This window comes from Tripterygium wilfordii, chromosome 6 (genome assembly GCF_013401445.1).
Source record: "Tripterygium wilfordii isolate XIE 37 chromosome 6, ASM1340144v1, whole genome shotgun sequence".
NCBI classification, from domain to species: domain Eukaryota; kingdom Viridiplantae; phylum Streptophyta; class Magnoliopsida; order Celastrales; family Celastraceae; genus Tripterygium; species Tripterygium wilfordii.
The window spans coordinates 1,740,285-1,760,531 of record NC_052237.1 but is presented as its reverse complement, the minus strand read 5'-3'; the positions used below and the strand labels follow the sequence as shown (position 1 = coordinate 1,760,531).

The 20,247-nt window shown below is 38.2% G+C and overlaps 4 protein-coding genes across 5 annotated transcripts; 3 read left to right on the top strand and 1 right to left on the bottom strand.

Annotated features, from left to right (window-relative positions):
• Positions 1-490: 490 nt before the first annotated feature.
• Positions 491-4,645, bottom strand: LOC119999902 (putative BPI/LBP family protein At1g04970). The gene is made up of 6 exons (XM_038847708.1): positions 4,085-4,645; positions 3,370-3,509; positions 1,938-2,289; positions 1,307-1,555; positions 943-1,068; positions 491-867 (listed from the first exon to the last, which is right to left on the bottom strand). The coding sequence occupies exons 1-6, from the start codon at positions 4,601-4,603 to the stop codon at positions 646-648; spliced, it is 1,608 nt and encodes a 535-aa protein (XP_038703636.1). The 5' UTR covers positions 4,604-4,645; the 3' UTR covers positions 491-645.
• A 4,414-nt stretch (positions 4,646-9,059) lies between these two features.
• On the top strand, positions 9,060-10,956 carry LOC119999906 (mitochondrial import inner membrane translocase subunit TIM9). The gene is made up of 2 exons (XM_038847712.1): positions 9,060-9,314; positions 10,535-10,956. The coding sequence occupies exons 1-2, from the start codon at positions 9,220-9,222 to the stop codon at positions 10,719-10,721; spliced, it is 282 nt and encodes a 93-aa protein (XP_038703640.1). The 5' UTR covers positions 9,060-9,219; the 3' UTR covers positions 10,722-10,956.
• Positions 10,957-11,494: 538 nt separating this feature from the next.
• On the top strand, positions 11,495-15,615 carry LOC119999904 (protein-tyrosine-phosphatase IBR5-like). Of its 2 annotated transcripts, XM_038847711.1 has the most exons (6): positions 11,495-11,736; positions 11,847-12,086; positions 12,626-12,725; positions 13,914-13,971; positions 14,244-14,350; positions 15,115-15,615. In XM_038847711.1, exons 2-6 carry the CDS (start codon positions 11,850-11,852, stop codon positions 15,423-15,425), a joined length of 813 nt encoding a protein of 270 aa, XP_038703639.1. In that variant the 5' UTR covers positions 11,495-11,736; positions 11,847-11,849; the 3' UTR covers positions 15,426-15,615. The 2 variants fall into 2 exon arrangements, with proteins under 2 accessions (XP_038703639.1, XP_038703638.1); XM_038847710.1 differs by having other exon boundaries at positions 11,496-12,086.
• Positions 15,616-17,454: 1,839 nt separating this feature from the next.
• LOC119999903 (GDSL esterase/lipase At2g42990-like) lies at positions 17,455-19,697 on the top strand. The gene is made up of 3 exons (XM_038847709.1): positions 17,455-17,836; positions 18,114-18,603; positions 19,362-19,697. Exons 1-3 carry the CDS (start codon positions 17,465-17,467, stop codon positions 19,553-19,555), a joined length of 1,056 nt encoding a protein of 351 aa, XP_038703637.1. The 5' UTR covers positions 17,455-17,464; the 3' UTR covers positions 19,556-19,697.
• The last annotated feature ends 550 nt before the right edge of the window (positions 19,698-20,247 follow it).

Sequence of the window (20,247 nt, the reverse complement as noted above, 5' to 3'; positions counted from 1 at the left end):
GGGAAAGGGGGTGTGAATGAGAAAATAGGGAGTGCAAATAGTCCCCACCTTTTTTCCTCTATGAAGACTGAAGAGAGCAAGAATTTTATTGAAAATAAAATATTGGGCTGGGCCCATATACGTCCGTATATCTTTTATCTCTAGTAAAAAACAAGTGGTGAATGCGACCGACCTATTGGGCCTATGTGGACAATTCGGTGAGACTATGGGCTGTTCTATTTGCACCAGCCCAATATTGTCCATATATCTTTGACGTATCTTTGCCAAGTTGGGAATGCGACCGACTCATTGGGCCTCTTTGGGCCATTCGGTGAGACCATGGGCTGTCATATTTGCAGACCAGTTAATCTTAGAAGAAGTCCATTTCCAAACCTCACACAAGCCCACTTCTATGCCCCCTGCCCCCAGGCTACCAGCAATTGGAAAAATTCCCCAAATAAGATTAAGATTCTTACATTACAAATACAGTTCAAGGTTGAGAATAACTGTATAGGATGAAGGAATAGAGTCGTTGATCTCAGCAAGTGGAACCGCGTATAAGCACAATTTGTACATTCAACGGTTGCAAGTCCACTACACAAATGAAAGAACACTGTACATTAATGTACCATTGATCCTTTGACTCCTACAATCAATCACAAGACATTATAAAAAACCGTAATGAAGTTGATCATGGTTGATCAAGGGACTGTGTTGCAGTGGCTCTGCATATGCTACATCCCCACAAACTGTAATTCTTGAACTGGAGAAGAGAGTTTCAGCATTCTCGAGCGTGAAACCGTGAATGATGGGCAACGGGAAACCTTTTCCCAGACGTGCATTTGCATATGGCAAGAAAACAGTTTGGATAATTGTCCACATAACAGGCTGCAACCCAAAAGTTAAAATCAAATCTTCTGCTAACCAGAATAAAAATGGTTTCAAATGTTGTGGAGTTGGTACCTGGATTAAGAACATATGCAGATTACCAACTTTGCTCCACTTCAAAGACATTGTGAAGTCGTCCAATTTCACACTCCCAGCAAGGTTATTCCCTGCAATCCTCACAGAACCCGACCCACGAATCACCTGCACCAACATCCAGCAATGCACCATGTACAATACATTCATAGACAGAGAGAAAAGAAAAAAAAAAACACCCTGCTCACGTTAACTTTTTTTTGCACAACAGGAAAGGTTGGTCTAATTTGGATGTCTTGGAAGAAATATGAATAAAGAAATTATTATATTGCACGAGGGTAACATGAGCTGACAAACATGAGCCTATCTGGGACGATTAAGAACTGAGAGCTAGAAAAATACTTACCAATGAGATGCAAACAACTGGTATAACCTGGTCTGCTTGTAAGACATCAATTATCAAATCAGCATAAACCGTAGCATCAATTTTCTCCTGTGAAATCTTTACGACCGGAGGAGAAGATAAAGAAATATCCATGTTCATATCATCATTCGGGTACTTCTTATACAGTTGAGGAACAATAAATCTCCATCCAGCAGTGTTTAGAAGAGATTGATCTGGTACCTTATCCACGATCCATTGCATAAATTTTGCCTAACAAAGGAAAGACAACTTTAACTAGATTTTTTTATATATAAAAAAGGCATAAAATATAAGAACATAATATAGTCACACAAAAAAAATCATGATAAAAACATCTGCAATCCTAAATCTCCTCAAACCTTTGTCATCGCCAGAAGTTAGAACCCAATCTACTGATCAGAAAACCATCCTTTAGCGACCTAAAGAAAGTTAACTAAAGGTCATTATATTCACTTCTGCTCAGGTGAAGCATATCAGTTACCATCTGATAAAGATCCCATCGAGTCTATTACTTCATCTTAAACTGGCAGTTACCATCTGATAAAGATCCCATCGAGTCTATTACAGCATGAAGATGAAACAGATGTCCTGGTATGAAAATTTTCAAGCTTACATTGTAGTACAATGCTGATGCAGAGTTGAAGACCGCCTCATCTAATGCGATTCCAAGCATTCTAGATGGATCTGTGCAGTAAACTGAAGATGGTGAATTCTTATGTTGATGCTTGAGGATGTGAACTTTTCTCCTTGCAATGAATAACCCATTGATGTCAAACCCAATGGAAGAGTTACTTAGTAAAGGGTTATCCACAAATGTAACATTTAAAGAAGCGTTGTCATCCACTGGGATTTCCTTTGGAAGAGCTTGCAGAAATGAATCAAGCTTTAAAACTCCGTCGTTAAGGTTCTTGGTAATAGCATTTTCCACAGCAGCTTCTATCTGGTCATCAAAGGCATCAATCATCCTGACAAATGAAATAAAATAAGTCATGCATGTAGGGAATTCTAAGGTATCTGTAAACAATGAAATATAATTTGCCAGGATCCAAGTTAAATTACAATGAACCTTTGTCTTAAATAATATATAACACATAAAATTTCTTCTAAAATTTCCCAGAACCTAGAAGGGTAATCGGAAAACTAAGAGGAGGCAGAGAGAAGCCAGAAATGACACTGGTCAAGGTTCTAAGAAAAAGGTGCGCCATGCTTCTTAAATAGAAACATGGAAGTATCCAATAGAAACCCAACAAAAGAAAAACGAGTGCATGAACAAAAAAAGTCCTTGCTCCTTGATATTTATCCAATACATCCAAATAAGATATAAAGCAGATAAATTGATGTAGATGCACAGTGATGTGAAAAATACAGTAGCAACTTCAGCTAATGCTATCAGCAGACAGCATCCTTGGACGCCAATCTTCATCTCCTGCAGGCCACAAACACTCTCTCACACTACAAATTCTCATGCTACGTATACCTCCCTGCTCATCTAGCTGAATTATAAAGAAAGAACTCTGGAAATAATGAAACAACTAATAGGGTAGTTCCAGTAGATATAGAAATAAAGTAAAAGGGATCTATTACTTAAACCCTTTTCTTTCTTCTCCGGGGAGAGGGGGTTGAGAGGTGGGGAGATTGGGAAGTTGAGTGGCCATAAGAATTACAGAAATACTACCACCATCTTAAGCACCAAATTGAATGGCAAGATAAGCTCCTATAGCTAACTAAAAGTAACTATATGAAACTGTGTTAATTAGCTTTTGAGATGCCAAAATATCAAAAGCTTTAGAGGAAGGTCGTGCGGCTCAATGTCTATATATAAATATGATGGATAAATTACAGAGGAAAAAAAGCAGAGATCAACAAATCTCATAACTGAGATTGTTTTCAGCAAAAGATGCCATAATGCAAAATGTAAGCATCAGAAGAAATAATTCGAGATAGAAATTTCCAGCTATTACCATACAAAAATATTTTGTCCAAATTCAGGAAAAGTCAAAAAAAAAAAAAATTGGAGAAAGTTGACAAACTTTCAGAGAGTATACCCTTGATAAAGCCAAGAAGCTCCTCCATCTAATTTGATTAAAATATCTTTCGCATAGCAACCACCTTCCATCAGGGATAGCTTCAAAGTTCCTTCTCCGATCTCTATCCCCAAAGTAAGTCCCACTTGCATGCCTTCAACCTTAACCATAAGCAGCAATCATCAAATTCCCTCAGTTAAAAATGCAAAAGAAAACTACAAGAACAGATGTCTACACAGAATAAAAGACAGAATGTGGATGAACCTTAAGAACTTCTTAAATCCAAAGATAAGCCCACCACCCACATAGACGAAAGTGCTTTACCCAGAACCACAAAGGAGGAAATCATTTTAATGTTCAAGGACATTATAACGAATGAGATCCATAACCATTATAAACAAAAAGCAGTTTAACTACTCAATATCCTTCCAAACAAACCTAGTCACTGAAACACAGCCGCATTCCAATAACTGCACAACATCCAGAACTCTAATTTTTCAAGCAGACTAAGCAAACCATTCAAATGAAACTTCAACCAGAGCCTGAGAGGCCTCTCAGTCTCAACAGAAGCAAAACAAATTCAAAAGAACACAGCTTGATTCTAATAGAAGGAAAACCCAACATATCCACTGGAATTTACACAAACTTCTTAGAAAGAGAATCCTAAATTACAATCCCTCAAAGAAGAAAAATATCAAGGAAAATCGGGGACAACCCTTTGAATATGACTCCATACCTGAACAGAAGCTCTTCCGTTGTCCGAAATTTCAACGGGCACGAACCATGAACTATAAGAATAATGCCAATTCATAGTCAAATTACATGTACTCCCTGATGCAACAATCGTGATGCCAGTATCCCCGGGCTTCACATACGAAGAAGGGACGTCAATTCGATCAATTGTGATGTTGGAGAGGACCACGTGGACATTACCCAAAAAGGGAATCTTCATAGTCTTCTCGATCTTTGGAAGTTTGAGAGGTATGATGGAGGAGATTACTTTGCTTACCAGAACATCTTTAAGGAAATCGAGGCCCTGTTGGGATATGCGGATAGAAGTGAAAGCTTGGTCTGAAGGTTCTTGTAGATGGGCTTGTGCAGGGATGAGTAAAAGAGACGAAACCAGGAGTAGCAGAATCGGTGAAGCCATGGAAGACAGAGAGCGAGACAGGTGCGAAGAGGACTCGCAGTATTGTGAGGAAAGAAAATCATCACCTTGTAGGATTATCAAAACCGTCAGTTGGTCAGAACGCATGGGGTAACAAAAGTTTAACGTTACAAGTTAAAACACCGACGACGATCCAGAAAATCGGTAAAGTTGGACGCTTTTTTAAAATGTCGAAAATGCCCCAAACTTGTTAAGCGAGTTCTGGTCAGGAAAGCAAAGTCAGAACAACGAAAGCAACGCAAACCGTGGCACCGTGCAGTTCCCACGAGAACCAGCGAGATTAGCCTCCAATGGCGTTACAGACTGGAGTCTCCACCTCTAAAGTACTTATTCTTGTTGGAGCAGGTAAAACAATCCATTCATCGTCTCACAACGTTCAATTGAAATCCTTGAATTACTTTAGCTGCCAAATCGGTACCAAATTGAAACTTCTTCGGTTCTCCTATTATTTTCTAGGGCTAATTCAGTGTCTAGATGACTTGAACCATCACCCTTTGAAAGTTCCTATCTGAAATTATGATCTTTCACGTTACTATGCACGCTCGCTCATACCGAGACTCGGAGATTTGCATATACACCTGGTTAATGATATCAGAAAACTTTGAGATATCTAAATCAGTGGTCTGTTGAGAAAATTGACAGGTAAAACAATGCCTGGGCACATTCTGTTGCCAAATGGGCTACAACCTACCTTTGTATTGTGTAGTTAACTATTCATTTCCATTTATGTCAGTCCATTTTTGTTGTACTTTCAGGTTTAACTGATTCTATTGTTTTGAGAAGTAGTCGATTGTCTGATCTTATTGCGCAGCTTTAGGACTTACTCAAGGGTGTGGATGAAGTTGAGATAGCGCCCGAAAAATTTGATACAGCACTCATTGCAGCCCAGGTATGGCAAGCTCCTTGGTTAGGCATATTGGATAGACTTGTTATTCAAAATAGAACTCATTCTTTGACTGAACAGTTCCTTCAATATAAGTGCAATGACATGGACCGGTCTTCTCGTTGTTGAACATATGACATTGTTCTTGAATATGCGACGTTTGGTGCTCAGGCTGTTCAAAGTTTTGGCCATTGTTAGATTTTTGTCTTGAGTCACCTAGTTTTTTCGTGGTAACATTTGAATTAGAGCGTTTCAAGGTCAAAAAAAATCAAATAGAAAAGAAAGGGAAAGAAAGATATAGAAACTAGAAAGTTAACAATGACTACCGTCTCTTGGCGAGGATCAGGGGCGGAGTCAGGAATTCATATGAGGGGGGGCCTGAAAGTTGATGGGGGTTCGGGGGTAGCGCCCCCGAAATTTTTTTGGTCTATTTAATATTGTTTGTTAAAATTGAGTATAGTAAATATAACTTGGTCAGCTGCAAGGTTATAGTCATTTTAATTGAATTTGTGGTCAATAGGATTTGTTGCATGATGCATAATAAATGAATAAAATGTTACAAAGAATTGAAATTAAATAAAATGAACAAAGATGATATGAAGTTGTCCAAAGCTTCTTGTTAGAAGGGGAAGTAAATGAGAAAAATAGGTAAGAAAAAAGGGAAAAAAAGAAGAAAAAAGAATAAGCATATTGTTGGAGATGCCGTAAAGGAAGAAAAAAGAGAGACAGATAAAAGAAAAAATACAATGTTTTTATTGCTGAAGGCTTGAATCGAACCGCAGGGCTGAGATTATAGCCACAAGCACCAAACACCATCAGACCAACGAGCTTTTTATGTATATCGCATAAACTAATAAGTATATGTACTATTTTTTTAAAAATCCTTCCCGGATAAGGACTGCACTTACTGCTTGATCTGTCGTAGCAAGGTACAAGTACAATACCTCTCCATCTTTTGGACATGTTAGTAGAGGAGGATGTCCGAGGTATTCCTTTAAACCCTCAAATGCCTTCTGACACTCTTCAGTCCATTGAAATTCCTTGGCCTTTTTTAAGGCCTGGAAGAAGGGTCTACACTTATCACCCGACCTAGCAAGGAATCTCCCAAGTGCCGCTGCTCTTCCCGTTAATCTCTGAACCTCTTTCGGAGACTTCGGAGGTTCCATCTGAAGAATGGCTTCAACCTTCTCTGGGTTTGCTTCGATTCCTCTACTAGTGACAAGGAAGCCCAAGAATTTTCCTGAGCTTACTCCAAAAGCGCATTTGTCTGGGTTCAACTTCATTTGAAACTTATCTAAAGTGTTAAACACTTTTTGAAGATCTGAAGGATGATCTTCCGCCCTTCTACTCTTCACGACCATATCATCTACATATGCTTCTACTGATTTTCCTATCTGATCAGCAAAGACATCGCAGGTATGGAAGTGTGAAGGATCTTCTGTATAATTCTCCATCAATCAGAGTATATCTTGCTGCCCTTTTCCGGAGACTCCTTGCTTCATTCCTGTCTTCAGGAAGTTTCCCTTCAAGTAAGAATTCTCTGATCGGGTCCTTCCAGCTTGGTTCAGCTTCAACCGGAACAACTTCTAGTTCAGCTGAAATACTTGGTTGAGGAAGTACTTCAATTCTGACCGAAGTAGGCCCTTTGGCTGAACAGGCTGAAGCTAATCGTGCAAGGACATCTGCTTTTGCATTTTCCTCCCTAGGTATTCGATTAATCTCTACCTTGGGAATCTTGGCCAATAATTTCTTGACCGCAGCTAAGTACTTGACCATGTTTGAGCCTCTCGCCTCATAGTCTCCCTTCATTTGTTCAGTCACTAGCTGAGAGTCGCTGTTGATCAACAAATTTTTAATTTCAAGTTCGGCAGCAAGTCTCAATCCAGCTAGTACTGCTTCATATTCTGCTTCATTATTTGACGCTTTGAAGTGAAAATGAAGTGCATGTTCAATACATATGCCCCCCGGACCGAAGAGGAGTACTCCAGCTCCGCTACCCTCTTGATTAGAAGAACCATCAACTAAAAGGTTCCATTTTGGGTAGTCCTCTTCGGTCCCTCTGTAGCTCCGCCCCTGGCGAGGATGAACGATGCTTTTTCACCTTTATGGAGCTCTTATTGTGCTGTATTTACTGCATACCTTTAAATTCAGATTCAACAACTGGCAAAGGAGATCAAGGAGTTAAGCTCATCCAGTCCTGTTTCACCACGATCTTATTGTGCTGTATTTACAAATTACCGTGATTCCTTCTATAGCAATCACTCAAAGTATGCCTTTGTTTCTAATACCATGCAGGATATTACCAACTCTGGTCTGTGGTATCTGTGCAACATTGCTGGAGGATTGAAAGATGAGATCAATTCTAAATCGCTTCAGGTTAGATCACCTACCTCTTTGCTATATTAACAATGTACTAGGAGAAGTACTGGTATGCACACATTCAATAAAATAAGATGTCTAGGGAAATGATCTACGTGATGATTTTTAATTACACACCCTTCATTCTTCATGAATTATGAATATAAACAATTTTCGAATTTCGCACTCTCTAACCTTCATCTCTTTCCTCCTCCATCATTCCTGTGCATGTTTTACTTTCTGTATCTTACAAAACAAGCTTTCCAATCATTTTTCTGCATGTTCTGGTGGGTGGGGCAGATATATCATAATGGACTTTTCATGTCCTATTCCTTAGCAAGTCTTTTGGAAAAATGCCTGCTCTGTTTTCTCTCTGCTTCTTTCACCCTTAATTGCCGGACTTCATAGGCAACGGCTGTTCCCAGCTTATGTTCCTTGCTATTTGATATTTTCTGGACATGATGGTATCTAATACCAAGTTATTACTTTACTTCCAACCTTAGTAGGATGGCAGCACAAAGTTAGCAGACCATCCAACAGTAACATACGAGGAGAGTCCACTCAATGTAAGTTGAGTGACTTGAATCCCACTTTTTTCACTATGGCAATCCTGTCTCCACTGCCCATTTAACCTGTTCTATCATTCTATTTCAGGGCCTTCAGTTCATTGCTGGGACTGATGATGAGACAGGAACGATTGAGAAATTAAATGATTCCTCGCAGAGACATGATCTCCATAGCTTCCCTGGGGAAAAAGTTCAAACTTTAAAAAACATGAATACATAGATCTTACCCGGTTGAGACTTCTTTGGCCCCAGAACTCCTTTGTTCTGGCATATAGTCTTTTTTTTTACTACAGATATATATTATTGATTTTCTCGGCAAACCTCTTTCCAATTAATTTTGTATATGTGCATCACCTAACTGGTGGTGCTAGAGAATTCGTCTCTCCATTTAGACTGCTTGGCTATGCTTCTGCTTTTCTCCCTCACGTCCTTTACCTTTATGAAACCTCCGCCAACAAAATTATGGATTGCCAAACAGAGCCTTAAGGACAAGAAAATGGGCCAAGAGAAATGGGCTATCTCGCACATATACGAAAAAGGCAAGGCAGGACAAGACAAGGCCGGGGCCCAACAGAGAATCCTGTGGCTCAAAAGTCAAAACCGCTGTCCAAGCAGCAATCAAATGTGTGCGCCATGTGGCTTAAAATAGGCCCGTCGGATAACTGACTAGCCCAATGGGGCATTAGTCGCATTGTATAACGCGGCCTTTCCTCTTTCTTTGCTAGGGCTCTATCTATGACGCTGTCCGATACCGTGCAGTCATTGAAAAGTTACATAGTTGGAGGCGGAGCCTTGGAGGAAGCATTCAGTTGGAAGCGCCATTTCTTTCTGTTAACGAGAGAGTAGAAGATCCTAAACATTTTGATTGCTTGGATTGTGTAGGAGCTGCAATCCCTATGGATAAGAACGTGCTAGCGGGACTCGATGGTCTACCCGAGGAAGACAAGGTCCGAATGGCAACCATGATTGACCAGCTACAGATGCGCGACAGGTTTTTTTTTCCAAGCGTTCTGGAGGTTTTTTTGATTCTTCCTTTCAAATGGCGTTATATTCTTTCGTGTCTTATTCAGTTTTGTTAGTGAATGAACAGAATTTGGTGTTAGGTTAAAATTTGAGCTTGCTACATTGTCGAAAGCGGGGAAGTTTCTATGGTGTAATTGTAGTTTGTTCTGTCTTGGTTAAAGTGTGATAAATTTTGTATTGATTTATATGGGGTAAACAACATTCTAGTGATGATTTGACTCAATTCGAATGTGCTTCCAGATTGGTGAACATTACAGTCATTATTTGTTTTTCCTGGTTGATCTAGGTTGATAATCATGAATACCTTTTTTGACGTTAAAAACACCATCTTGTATTTGTATTGCATCTGTTTAATATGTGTCTAAAGATGAATAGAGAGAAGGGAGGATGACAGTAATGGTTTACTTTCTTCTGAGAAATGAGTTAAATACCTTTTTAAGGGCCGAGTAATTAGTTTGTTTCTGGGTCTGGCTTCATATCTAACCTTTTTAATGGGGTTGCAAAGTTACTTCTAATTGTTACCCTGTTTCTATGGAGCTAAATAGATGTTCTCCTTAAAACCAGTGCAGCGTAAATGTTGCATCTGGACGTTTTGGGAACAACATATACTTATCCTTTGCCACACTTTAAAATCAGGTTCAACAAGTGCTTTCTGTTGTGCATGAATTAGAACAGTTTTGTGCTTAACTTGTGGTTTCTTTAGAGTTGCGTTTCTTAAAGAAAATGTTTATTGATATCAGCTTTCTTGACTCATTTTTGTTGTGGGTTTAGAATGGAGCCCATCAATAAAGTCTATTTTTGCAGGGTAGAATTCTTGTTTGGTATTACCTTTGGTGAGAATGTCTATGTGAAGCTAGATTTAGTGTTCGCCTTTAAAGCATTGCGGCATGATCATGTGAAAGAACCATGCACTTGATTTAATATCTATGATTAATTGTAGTCTCTCTCGCATGCTTAGACCTTTTTCTGCTTCAGTGGAAACTTTGTTGTTTTGTTATTCTTGTTCCGAAATTCATTTCATATATTGTTTAAATAAGAGCACAACTAGCTCCTTGAAATATATGATGTTGTTGCATTCAAAAAATCTATGAATATTGCCATTAAATTATTTGATTTCAGATTTCATGGTGCTTATGTCGCATGTATTTTTCTTACATTTTTTAATATAAACTCAAATATGCAATGCAGTCTGAGGATGTATAATTCAGTCGTGGAGAGATGTTTCAATGACTGTGTGGACAACTTTTCACGTAAATCTCTCCAAAAGCAAGAGGAGACATGTGTGATGCGATGTGCTGAAAAGTTCTTGAAGCATTCGATGCGCGTAGGCATGAGGTTTGCAGAGCTCAACCAAGGCGCAGCTACGCAAGATTAGTGAGTGGACACAACATTGGGATGCCATACATCATTTTGTTTCACTGTAGAATTTGCTTATGGGCAAATACAGGTTATCACCTTCTTTTTATTTTCTGTTCTTTATTTTGCCCTGATTTTTATCAAGAAGGATACTGTTGATCTTTCTTTTTTTTTTTTTTAATTTTCTGGAGAACTTGAATTTGGCATGTTACGTTCTTCACTTGGTTTAATAAGAGTTGCACAAGGTTTGGTGATGTTGATTTGAAATATATGGATTATATAGGGTTAGATGAGATAATTGCCATCCAAAGCAAAGTTGATTAGCTCATCTTTATTCTTTAAAGATGAAGAATTGAAGAGTTTTCTTGTAATGCTGTTAAAGTCATTATTTAAACACTCCAATGCTTGCAAAGAATTCTAGTACTAGTCTAGTTTTATTGTTAAAAAGGTTCAATTATAGGTGGTTTTAATTTTAAAAATATCCCTTTGCTATTGGGATTTGCGAACTGATATATGATTACCAAGGAAAGGTTCAATTAGTGTTATTTAACGGTCCCGTTCAAACGGGCTTTACGGATGGGTTTATCTCCAGTAGAAATGGTCAAGGCCCAATCTAAATGTCCGTAGCTACAAGATGAGGTTACAATTTGTAAGGGCCCCTAATAAATCTTGTCAAGCCCGGCCCAAACCTCTAAATTATGAACGACACGGCATATTTCTCTCTTTTCTTTTTTCTTTTTCTTTTTTTTTTTTTGAAAAATATCACAGACTAATGGCTAATACCTAATCCTTTAGCTTTAGGACTCTCTCAATTCTCATCTGCTTTTCATAATTAGGAAACAAAGAGATTAGAGAAGCGGCAGACCCTAATTAATCATTATAAAATCAAATCAAAATCCCTAATCAGAAGGAAAAACTGTATCTTGATCGAAACAATAAACTTCGGCGCAGCTACAATTCTGCACTCTAGCGGAGATCCAATTCAAAAATCCTTGCAAATTCTCTTCAAATCTTGAAATATATCGAGGCTCTTTGTTACGTTTCTTGATCTGGCTCGTTGTTATTCTGTGGGTTTGGAAGGCTTTTGATTACCTGAATTCTGAATAGAGTGGTTGCGGTTGCGGTTGTGGTTGTGACGTTTCAGGACATGAGGAAGAGGGAGAGAGAGAACCCATGTGGGGTTTGTGGGCATTATCACAAGTATGAAGAAGGAGAGGTTTGTGGGATTTGTGGGCACCGAGCTCCGCAATCATCGGAGACAACGTCAATCCATATCAGTGCCTTTCCAACGGAGATCCTCCCGGAATTCTTATATCTGGGGAGTTACGACAACGCTTCGCGGTCTGAACTACTCAAGACTCAGGGAATTTCACGCGTTCTTAGTGTGAGTTTCTTTCTCCTGCTATAGTAGTATGATTTGATGATGGGGTGGTCGTTTATTTCATTTCCGTTATTGCCGAATGCATAATCAGCTGGTTCACTTTGATTTTCTGTGAAATTCTGTATTGAAATGTCTGTTAATAATGATTCGTTTCAATCCCTTCTGTTCAGCAACCTAGTATATTATTCAATAGTTTATGTTCTTTTTTGTTTGTTTGTATTGCTTGATCTATCTATATGTGTTCAGTTACATCAAGAGGGTTCTTCTTTAAAGATTAAGGGTGTGAAACTGTGAAAGTGCTTTCTCAGTTTAGTATGATGATCAAATACGATTTATGAATTTATTTAGTTTATTGGTCAATTCAGATATAAGAATTTGAACAAAACTCTTATAACCCAGATCTAAGAAGTCTGGAAATTTTGAATTCAAATTTGCATATTGACCATTCAACTCTTACTTTCTGATTCATATGAATTAGTAATTTAGCTTATTTAGATTTATTGGAGTTTTGCTCTTTCTTATAATACTTAATCTTTTTGCAGACTGTACCAGCATGTCAAAATCTCTACAAGAATTCTTTTACCTATCACTGCCTCAAAGACGACCAAACTTTACCATTTGAAGACGCAATTCAGTTTTTAGGTTGGCTTCTCTTCTAGTGAAATATTTAGAATGTTTTATTTTAATTTTCCATTTGCCTCAAACACATGCATTCATTTACTGGCCACTTATATAATTTAGGTCACCTAATTCATGTACTTTAATCAAATGCTACTTGAATTTGTGTACAATGTCTAGTTATATTCTAGTTATGCTTATATCATTATTAAGGTAGGCGATGTGGCTATTAGGGACGAAGCCAGAGATTGAAGCTAAGGGAGGCAAAATTATATAAATAAATTTATTTAAAATTAAATTCAATACTATTAGTATTTATATGACTCAGGACTGACTTTCATTACTTATAGAAGGAAAAATGACTGATTTGCATTACTTGTAAAAGAAGAAGAAAAAATGTTGATTTTTATTGGGGAGGGAAAATGTATTATGGGTTGGGCTTTATGTATAAACAAAGGATTTTGGGATGGGCTAATATGAATGTAAGCCTTAAGTTAAGTTAAGGTGTGGCCATATTAATATAGAATAAAACCCTTTGGAGCAAAATCTAATAAAAAGATCAAATAAATATAATTTTTGTTCCAAGTGCAGGGGTGCCATGGCCCCCTACTGTCTCCACATGGTTCCGTCACTGGTGGCTATCATAGTCATAGATATCTCATGTTGGCTGGAGATTGGGGCACCCTTTTGTGTTTGAACATGATATCGACATGTAGACATTGACATCATGTTTTTGGGTGGTTAGCTCTTGCTGTTTGACTCGCTTCATTTGTGGGTCTGTTTGTCTTTTCAATAAGTGCTTTGCCAATATTACGGATGCAGATGAAGAGTGGGAGGTGTTTCTTAAAGTCCAGTAATTGCAGTTAGCACTTAGCAGTAATTATAGCTAAAGGTCTTCTTGCCATGAATAACTAGTAGTCAGTTGTCACCATTGAAAAAAACTAGTAGTCAGTTGTCTGCAATGAATAATGTAGAACTTATTGGTTGCACAATGTCTGCTTAATAAGTTTACTTTTTATAAATGTCCTGTGTCTGTCCCTTTTAAATAATTGATAGTTGGGTTGTCGAATTTGATCAATTGTATTGGAGTAGTGGAGATGTTTTCTACTTTTCTCTATGATCGACATATGATGTTTACATATTTGCAACTTGTGAGCTATTTTATTTTCTGACTTTCTGTAAAGTGTGATGCAAACTGTGATTCTGTTTCAGAGCAATGTGAGAGAGACAACGCTCGTGTTCTTGTGCATTGCATGTCAGGAAAAAATAGGTTAGTAGATTACCACATGATAATTTATCTTTTTTCCTTCTATTTACTTGGAGGTGGGTATTGATGGTTGTAAAGCACACACACAACACTTGCGCTTGTGCTGCTCATTGACAACGGGTTTCTCTGATTGTTCCACATAGTCCTATGCTTTGAGTGAGGCTTGCTCTCACTTTCTTTCGAAGTGCTACTACTGGGGCCATGGGCAACTATTGACACATTGTATTATCTCTGACTTATTGTTGCATGAACAATATATTCCGTTGTTTCTGTAGATCGCCAGCTATTGTAATAGCTTATCTGATGAAGTGTAAAGGATGGAAGCTTGCACAAGGTTACCAGTGGGTGAAAGAGCGCAGACCATCTGTTGATATAACTCAGGGTAAGCACATTTTATACACAGATCTATATGTGCATGCGAATGTAGAAGTACTTGATCGTACATTTATTTAGTAAATGCAGCATAATGAAAAATGTTGTTGAGAAGTTGGCTCGTCTTGGCAAATCTGGTAGTGAGCTTCTATGTTTCTATATGATTAAAAGCATTGCTGACACTGGCAAAAGGTTTGACCTACCCTACCTGACCTGCCTGAATTTCATATGCTTTCATAGTTAGATGACAGCATCACAGATCAAGCAAATGAATAATTCACTGTAGTTATGGGGAAGTCTTAACTTTAGGCATCAAAAGAAAACTAACAAGTGTCACCAGTCACCTGTTACAGCTTCAAATGGCACTTTCTCCATTTTGTGGGGCTAAAAGAATAGTTTAGGAACATGACTGTTGAAAACTTGAGGCCAAGCTGTTTTTGCTTTGAAGTAATCATTTTAACTGTCGATTCTGGTTATTTAGTCGAAAAATGTGAGATTGGGATGATCATCATGATGCAAAATGATTATGAAGACTATATGTAACTTTTGGGTCAATCTCAGATATGACAACATTCAACCAACATGTCTGAGGAGATCCTGTTGTGAGGCTGATTTGTCTCTTTGGGGATATCCGATAAATTGTTGTGGGTCTGATTGTTCGCTTTGGTATTAGGCTAATGTATTTCATCCATGATGATTTATTGTAATGGATGTTCATTTACTTCTTTTGAGCACAAATAATTCCTCTTTCATTTTTCTCCTTGTGCGTTGTAGCCATCTACCAGCAATTACAGGACTATGAGCAGAGGATATTTGGTTCAATTGTTGGTGGCAACCCTTTCCCCCCAGCCTCTCCCTCTGCAGGCTTGCCATCCTTCAGCTTTGGGTTTCCAAAGGTCGATGATCCTATTCCTGTCCCTGCTTTCAGTGGTAGCGTTTCCTCCATCTTCGCCCGTTCTCCCGTGGATATTAATCCACAGGAATTTACTTTTGGAGCCAGTCGAACTCAAAATAATGTCTCTGGCCGCCCTTTCAATGAAAACCTCAACTCCAACGGCAGTGATATTGCAATGGACAGTTCTTGAATCCCCTTGCACTCGTTATGTCAACAGCGTTGAAGATTGAGTTCTATAATTTTGTTGTAAAGTTGGCGGTAAGCGCTTGGAGTCTAAGAGTGTTGGCTTGTAAAATTTAATCATAGATGTTTTTGATCTTAACAGTTACCCCCATTACTTAATACAACTACCTCACTACCATGCCTCTTATTTTGTGTAATGAATATTCCAGACTACTACCCTTGTAGTCTTGCACCCTCTAACAAGCAGGTTTGAAGTTTGATAAGTGTTTCTATTCAATAGGGAAGTTGTTCGATGAAAATATCATAAGAATAATACTTGATTCGAGACTTCTGTAATTTGACTATTGAATGTTTTGTCTATTTTAAGCAGCTATGCAGGACATATCCCGGATCAAAGAGAATAGTTTCATACCGAATGCAACTGTAAAACATCTTATAGACTGGGGTGGCCAAAGAAGTTGCGGCCGAAGAGATGATTTGAGAGCAGCCATGAATGCCACAGCTCTGCTTGACTGAAAATATGCGTCTTCTCAGAAGCCTCGTGAAGTCCATATTAGTCCTGTCTGGAACAATCTCCGTATAGCATTTACAGCATACGAGAACTACCGGTTGAAGTCTCGAAGAGGAGAAGGATCGGAGACGGAGCGTCCGAGATCAAATTTGGGGAGAAAGAAACTCGTCACCTAGTTCGTTATTGAGTGATAGATTTAGGCTTGATCCATTACTTAATTGCTTACGAGAGGCCCATTAGACTTTGCTTATCCCTCAATTCGATATTGTCGTTTACCAGGCCCATAAGGTTTCGGCTTTATACCTCGTTCAATATTGGGCTTGGATCATGACATAATCGTTTACTAGGCCCATAAGGCTTTTGCTTTCGACCCTGTTCATACTACGCTCTGGTCCCACCTTAAAAAAACTCTCCTGGTCCCACAAAATATCACAAGTTTTTCTACTCTAAATGATTCTACTGAACTGATATATATATTCATGCTAATTTTTTTTCCTATTTTGTATAAATACAGTTGTTAGGGTACTCATAAGAACATCAAGTTGGTTAGGTTGAGATTAATGAGAACCAATTGGAAAAGAACTGCCCCGGAGGCCATAGATATTTTAGTGGGCCCAATCCGCAAATATGAGTCCATGACTAGAACTTACGGATGAGGGGCAACGATGAAAGAGACATGAAAATATGAAAGAGACATGAAAATTATGAATTATTAAATATAAACCTAAAGTATTCTATGTGTATATTGTGATGACTTTTGAGAAAAAAAAATATTGTTTGAACTCATAAATCCGATGGAAACATATTCCTAATTTCATTTTATTTTTTAAAAAATTTAAGTATCTCATCATTGTTACAGTGGCGTCCGACGTCTGCTGTAAAGACAGCAGATCCCTGCTGCACAGAACCAACGGTCGGTACCCTTCACCTAATCACCCACGAATTACATAGGTACTAGAAATGAGACATTAATGGCTAACTGCTCGTCTGCTCAGTATGCTATTATTGTTTTATGTCACTAGAACCTGTCAACTTTCCAGTCTCTTTAAATGTAACCACTTCGACGGCACTACCATTTAGTCATTTTAACAAGTAAAAACTAACCTTATTTTCGAATTTTGTTTCCTCATTTGCTTTTCAATAATATGACTGTCCACTCCAAAGTCCAAACTTACTTTTCAACACAGTCAATGATCTTGATTCCAAAAACTCACTTTAATCTTAACATTCGAAAGAGCCGAACCATTTTTTGCTGGCAAAACACAATGCTCGTGGTCATCGCCTAAATTGCGTAGTTGGTTTGTGTAAAGTAACGCACAGCCTTCTCTCTCTTTTTTCTTACACACGTCGTTTGATTATTTGACACGAATATGTGTTCATGTCAGCCATTAAAGCTTTTACCCAACAAACTCCTTTCACATTAATTACGACCTTTCCATTTCTTTCTCCTTCAAATAATGCCTTATGTATCAGAATTCACAACCCATATACATCTAGTGTTGCTAGCAATCTTTAGATAATTGATAAACAGGGGAATGGCTTCTTGGCTTGTCTGTTGTTGGGTTTTTTTTGTACAAGTCTTGTCATTTGTGGCTAAAACGAAAGGAGGAAAGGTTCCTGCTATCATAGTGTTTGGGGACTCATCAGTGGATGCAGGGAACAACAATGTGATTTCGACACTCCTGAAGAGCAACTTCAGGCCTTATGGTCGTGATTTTGAAGGCGGACGACCCACCGGACGGTTCTCTAATGGTCGCATTCCTCCTGATTTCATTGCTGAGGCTTTTGGGGTCAAGCCAAACGTACCAGCCTACTTGGATCCAAATTATGGTATTTCGGATTTTGCAACTGGAGTCTGCTTTGCTTCTGCTGGGACTGGCTATGACAATGCTACCTCCGATGTCCTCGTGAGTATACATACATTCTGATCCGATTTTTGTATCCAAGGTATTGTCCGAGTACTCACTTTCCCAAACTAGAGAGATTATGAGGTCGAGTAAGGCGGAATATTTTCCTAAAATAGGATTGTAAGTAGAGGGTAGAAATGTCCGTAGAGGTATTCCATAACGGACAATGCCGCAAAAGCCGCATCCACATTTAGTTTTCCTATTTAACAAAGTCCGGTAAATTTGCATAATCTGCCCTTTCCAATCACAACCTCTTAAACTGTTATTGATTTTGCAGAATGTGATTCCACTGTGGAGAGAGTTGGAGTACTATAAGGATTACCAAGCCAAACTGAAAGCCTATGTTGGGGATAAGAAGGCCAAGGAGATCTTGACCGAGGCTCTGTACTTAATGAGCTTAGGAACAAACGATTTCCTTGAAAACTACTACACATTCCCTACTCGGAGATCCCAATTCTCTGTAAAGCAGTACGGGGATTTTCTTATCGGAATTGCAAGAAGTTTTATCACCGATGTTTATAAGCTCGGAGCTCGGAAAATATCACTAACTGGGCTTCCTCCGATGGGGTGTCTGCCGTTGGAGAGAAGCACGAATTTCATGCACCATAGCGGGTGTCTGGAGAAGTACAACAATGTGGCTTTGGATTTTAATGGCAAGTTGGGGGCTATGGTTGCACAACTGAACAAGGAACTTCCAGGGCTTAATATGGTATTCGCAAACGCCTATGAAATTCTTGACAACATCATTAGACAGCCCTCAAGCTTTGGTAAGTTCCATTCGGTCCCCGCTCGATTTCTTATTAACATATTTGTACAATTTTTAAGGCATTGTAGAATTTCTTCAGCCACTAGGGTTATATTAGCTAGGCTTCCAAACCCTGAACCTTTATCTTCCTCACATTTTGAAAAGCTTTTTTTTTTAAAAGCTAAGGAACCACTCACCATTCAGCATAACATGTATTTTGAAAAGTTGAGTAAATCTTAGGTTGTCATAACAACCAGCACCACACTAGTTATAGGTTCAAATTAGATCAAAATTCATGCAAGTAGAGGCCCATAAATGGGACAAGTTCACCCAATTGGTTAGTTTGAATCCCCATCTCGGGCAGCATAGATCTTAAATTCGAAAGGATAACCAGTAAAACTATGTCCAAGTGGTTTCACAATCTGAAAACCATCTCCCAAGTCCCAATTATCACCTTAATCTGGATCATGATCATTCTTAATGAAAGAGGTCTTGGTGGTTAGAAAATATCAGTTCTGCTGGAGCTTAAAAGACCACGTATTTAAGGAAAACACGCCAAGCTTGAGTCCATAAGCCATATCCATTTGTCACTGACAGTGAGTGTGAGACCGAGAGAGAGACATATTATTAATGATCTGATTAAAAATGGGGCCCAAGGGTCAGTAGCTAATAAAGGAAGTTTAGGTCTGGAAGTAAATGAAAAATGACCTGTCACCAACAGAGAAAAGGAAACTTATAATGAGTTTTTTATTTTATTTTATTTTATATTTTGAATGGCAGGATTTCAGGTGGCAGGAGTAGCATGTTGTGCTACTGGAACCTTTGAGATGAGTTATCTGTGCAATCAAGAAAACCCATTTACGTGCATGGATGCCAATAAATATGTGTTTTGGGATGCCTTCCATCCTACTGAGAGAACTAATCAGATAGTTTCAGAGCATTTGATTCCTGAACTTCTGTCAAGGTTTGGTTGAAGAGACTTGAATTTGATGCGTCAATGTCAAGCTATATATGTGTATCTAGAGTGAGTTGAGTTTTTCGGATTTGGTCAAATATTTGTCAGATTACTTATGATAGGTACCATCTTCAATATAAAAATGGGAAAAAATATTCCCACCCCCTCAAATTTGGTTCTCTCACTCTCAAATTATTGATTTTAATTTTTTATTATTATTTTATATATGATTTGATATTTAATTTTTTTAAATTTCGTACAATTTAACATTTGATTCTCATTCTAAAAATTGGTTTTTTCAACTCCTTATTGGTTTTCCTGCCCCATCAATTAATTAAAGTTAACTTATTACATCACATCAATGCAGATTAGCGGTTACATTTAATATATGCTGCAAGTTGTTCTATGCACAGAGTGTCATTCGTTTGCATGATTGTACCTTTAAATGAAATGATAAAACGTTCATTACATATGATATTAGCTCTTAAATTATTTAAATTTAAAAAAATCCTTTAAATGGCATATTCACTTTTTTAGTTATTTTGTTTAAAACTATAGAAAAATTAGAAACCCATAAGGCCCGTAACATTAAATTCAACCAAAGAGTGAATCTTGATCTACCTCCGATTAATACATTTTTATTACCGAAACAGTCCATGAGGCCCAATACTGCGATGGAGAAGGAATCAATTAACTAGCTAGGTACGTCAA

Bases quoted from the DNA above. Each gene is read 5' to 3' on its own strand.
- LOC119999902 (XM_038847708.1), bottom strand. From the start codon at position 4,603: ATGCGTTCTGACCAACTGACGGTTTTGATAATCCTACAAGGTGATGAT. The intron at 3,510-4,084 runs GTATGGAGTCAT...CTTATGGTTAAG, and splicing joins ACGGAAGAGCTTCTGTTCAG to GTTGAAGGCATGCAAGTGGG. The intron at 1,069-1,306 runs GTAAGTATTTTT...ATGTTGGTGCAG, and splicing joins CAGTTGTTTGCATCTCATTG to GTGATTCGTGGGTCGGGTTC.
- LOC119999906 (XM_038847712.1), top strand. From the start codon at position 9,220: ATGGATAAGAACGTGCTAGCGGGACTCGATGGTCTACCCGAGGAAGAC. The intron at 9,315-10,534 runs GTTTTTTTTTCC...TATGCAATGCAG, and splicing joins CAGCTACAGATGCGCGACAG to TCTGAGGATGTATAATTCAG.
- LOC119999904 (XM_038847711.1), top strand. From the start codon at position 11,850: ATGAGGAAGAGGGAGAGAGAGAACCCATGTGGGGTTTGTGGGCATTAT. The intron at 12,726-13,913 runs GTTGGCTTCTCT...ATTCTGTTTCAG, and splicing joins AGACGCAATTCAGTTTTTAG to AGCAATGTGAGAGAGACAAC. The intron at 14,351-15,114 runs GTAAGCACATTT...TGTGCGTTGTAG, and splicing joins ATCTGTTGATATAACTCAGG to CCATCTACCAGCAATTACAG.
- LOC119999903 (XM_038847709.1), top strand. From the start codon at position 17,465: ATGGCTTCTTGGCTTGTCTGTTGTTGGGTTTTTTTTGTACAAGTCTTG. The intron at 17,837-18,113 runs GTGAGTATACAT...TTGATTTTGCAG, and splicing joins ATGCTACCTCCGATGTCCTC to AATGTGATTCCACTGTGGAG. The intron at 18,604-19,361 runs GTAAGTTCCATT...TTTGAATGGCAG, and splicing joins TAGACAGCCCTCAAGCTTTG to GATTTCAGGTGGCAGGAGTA.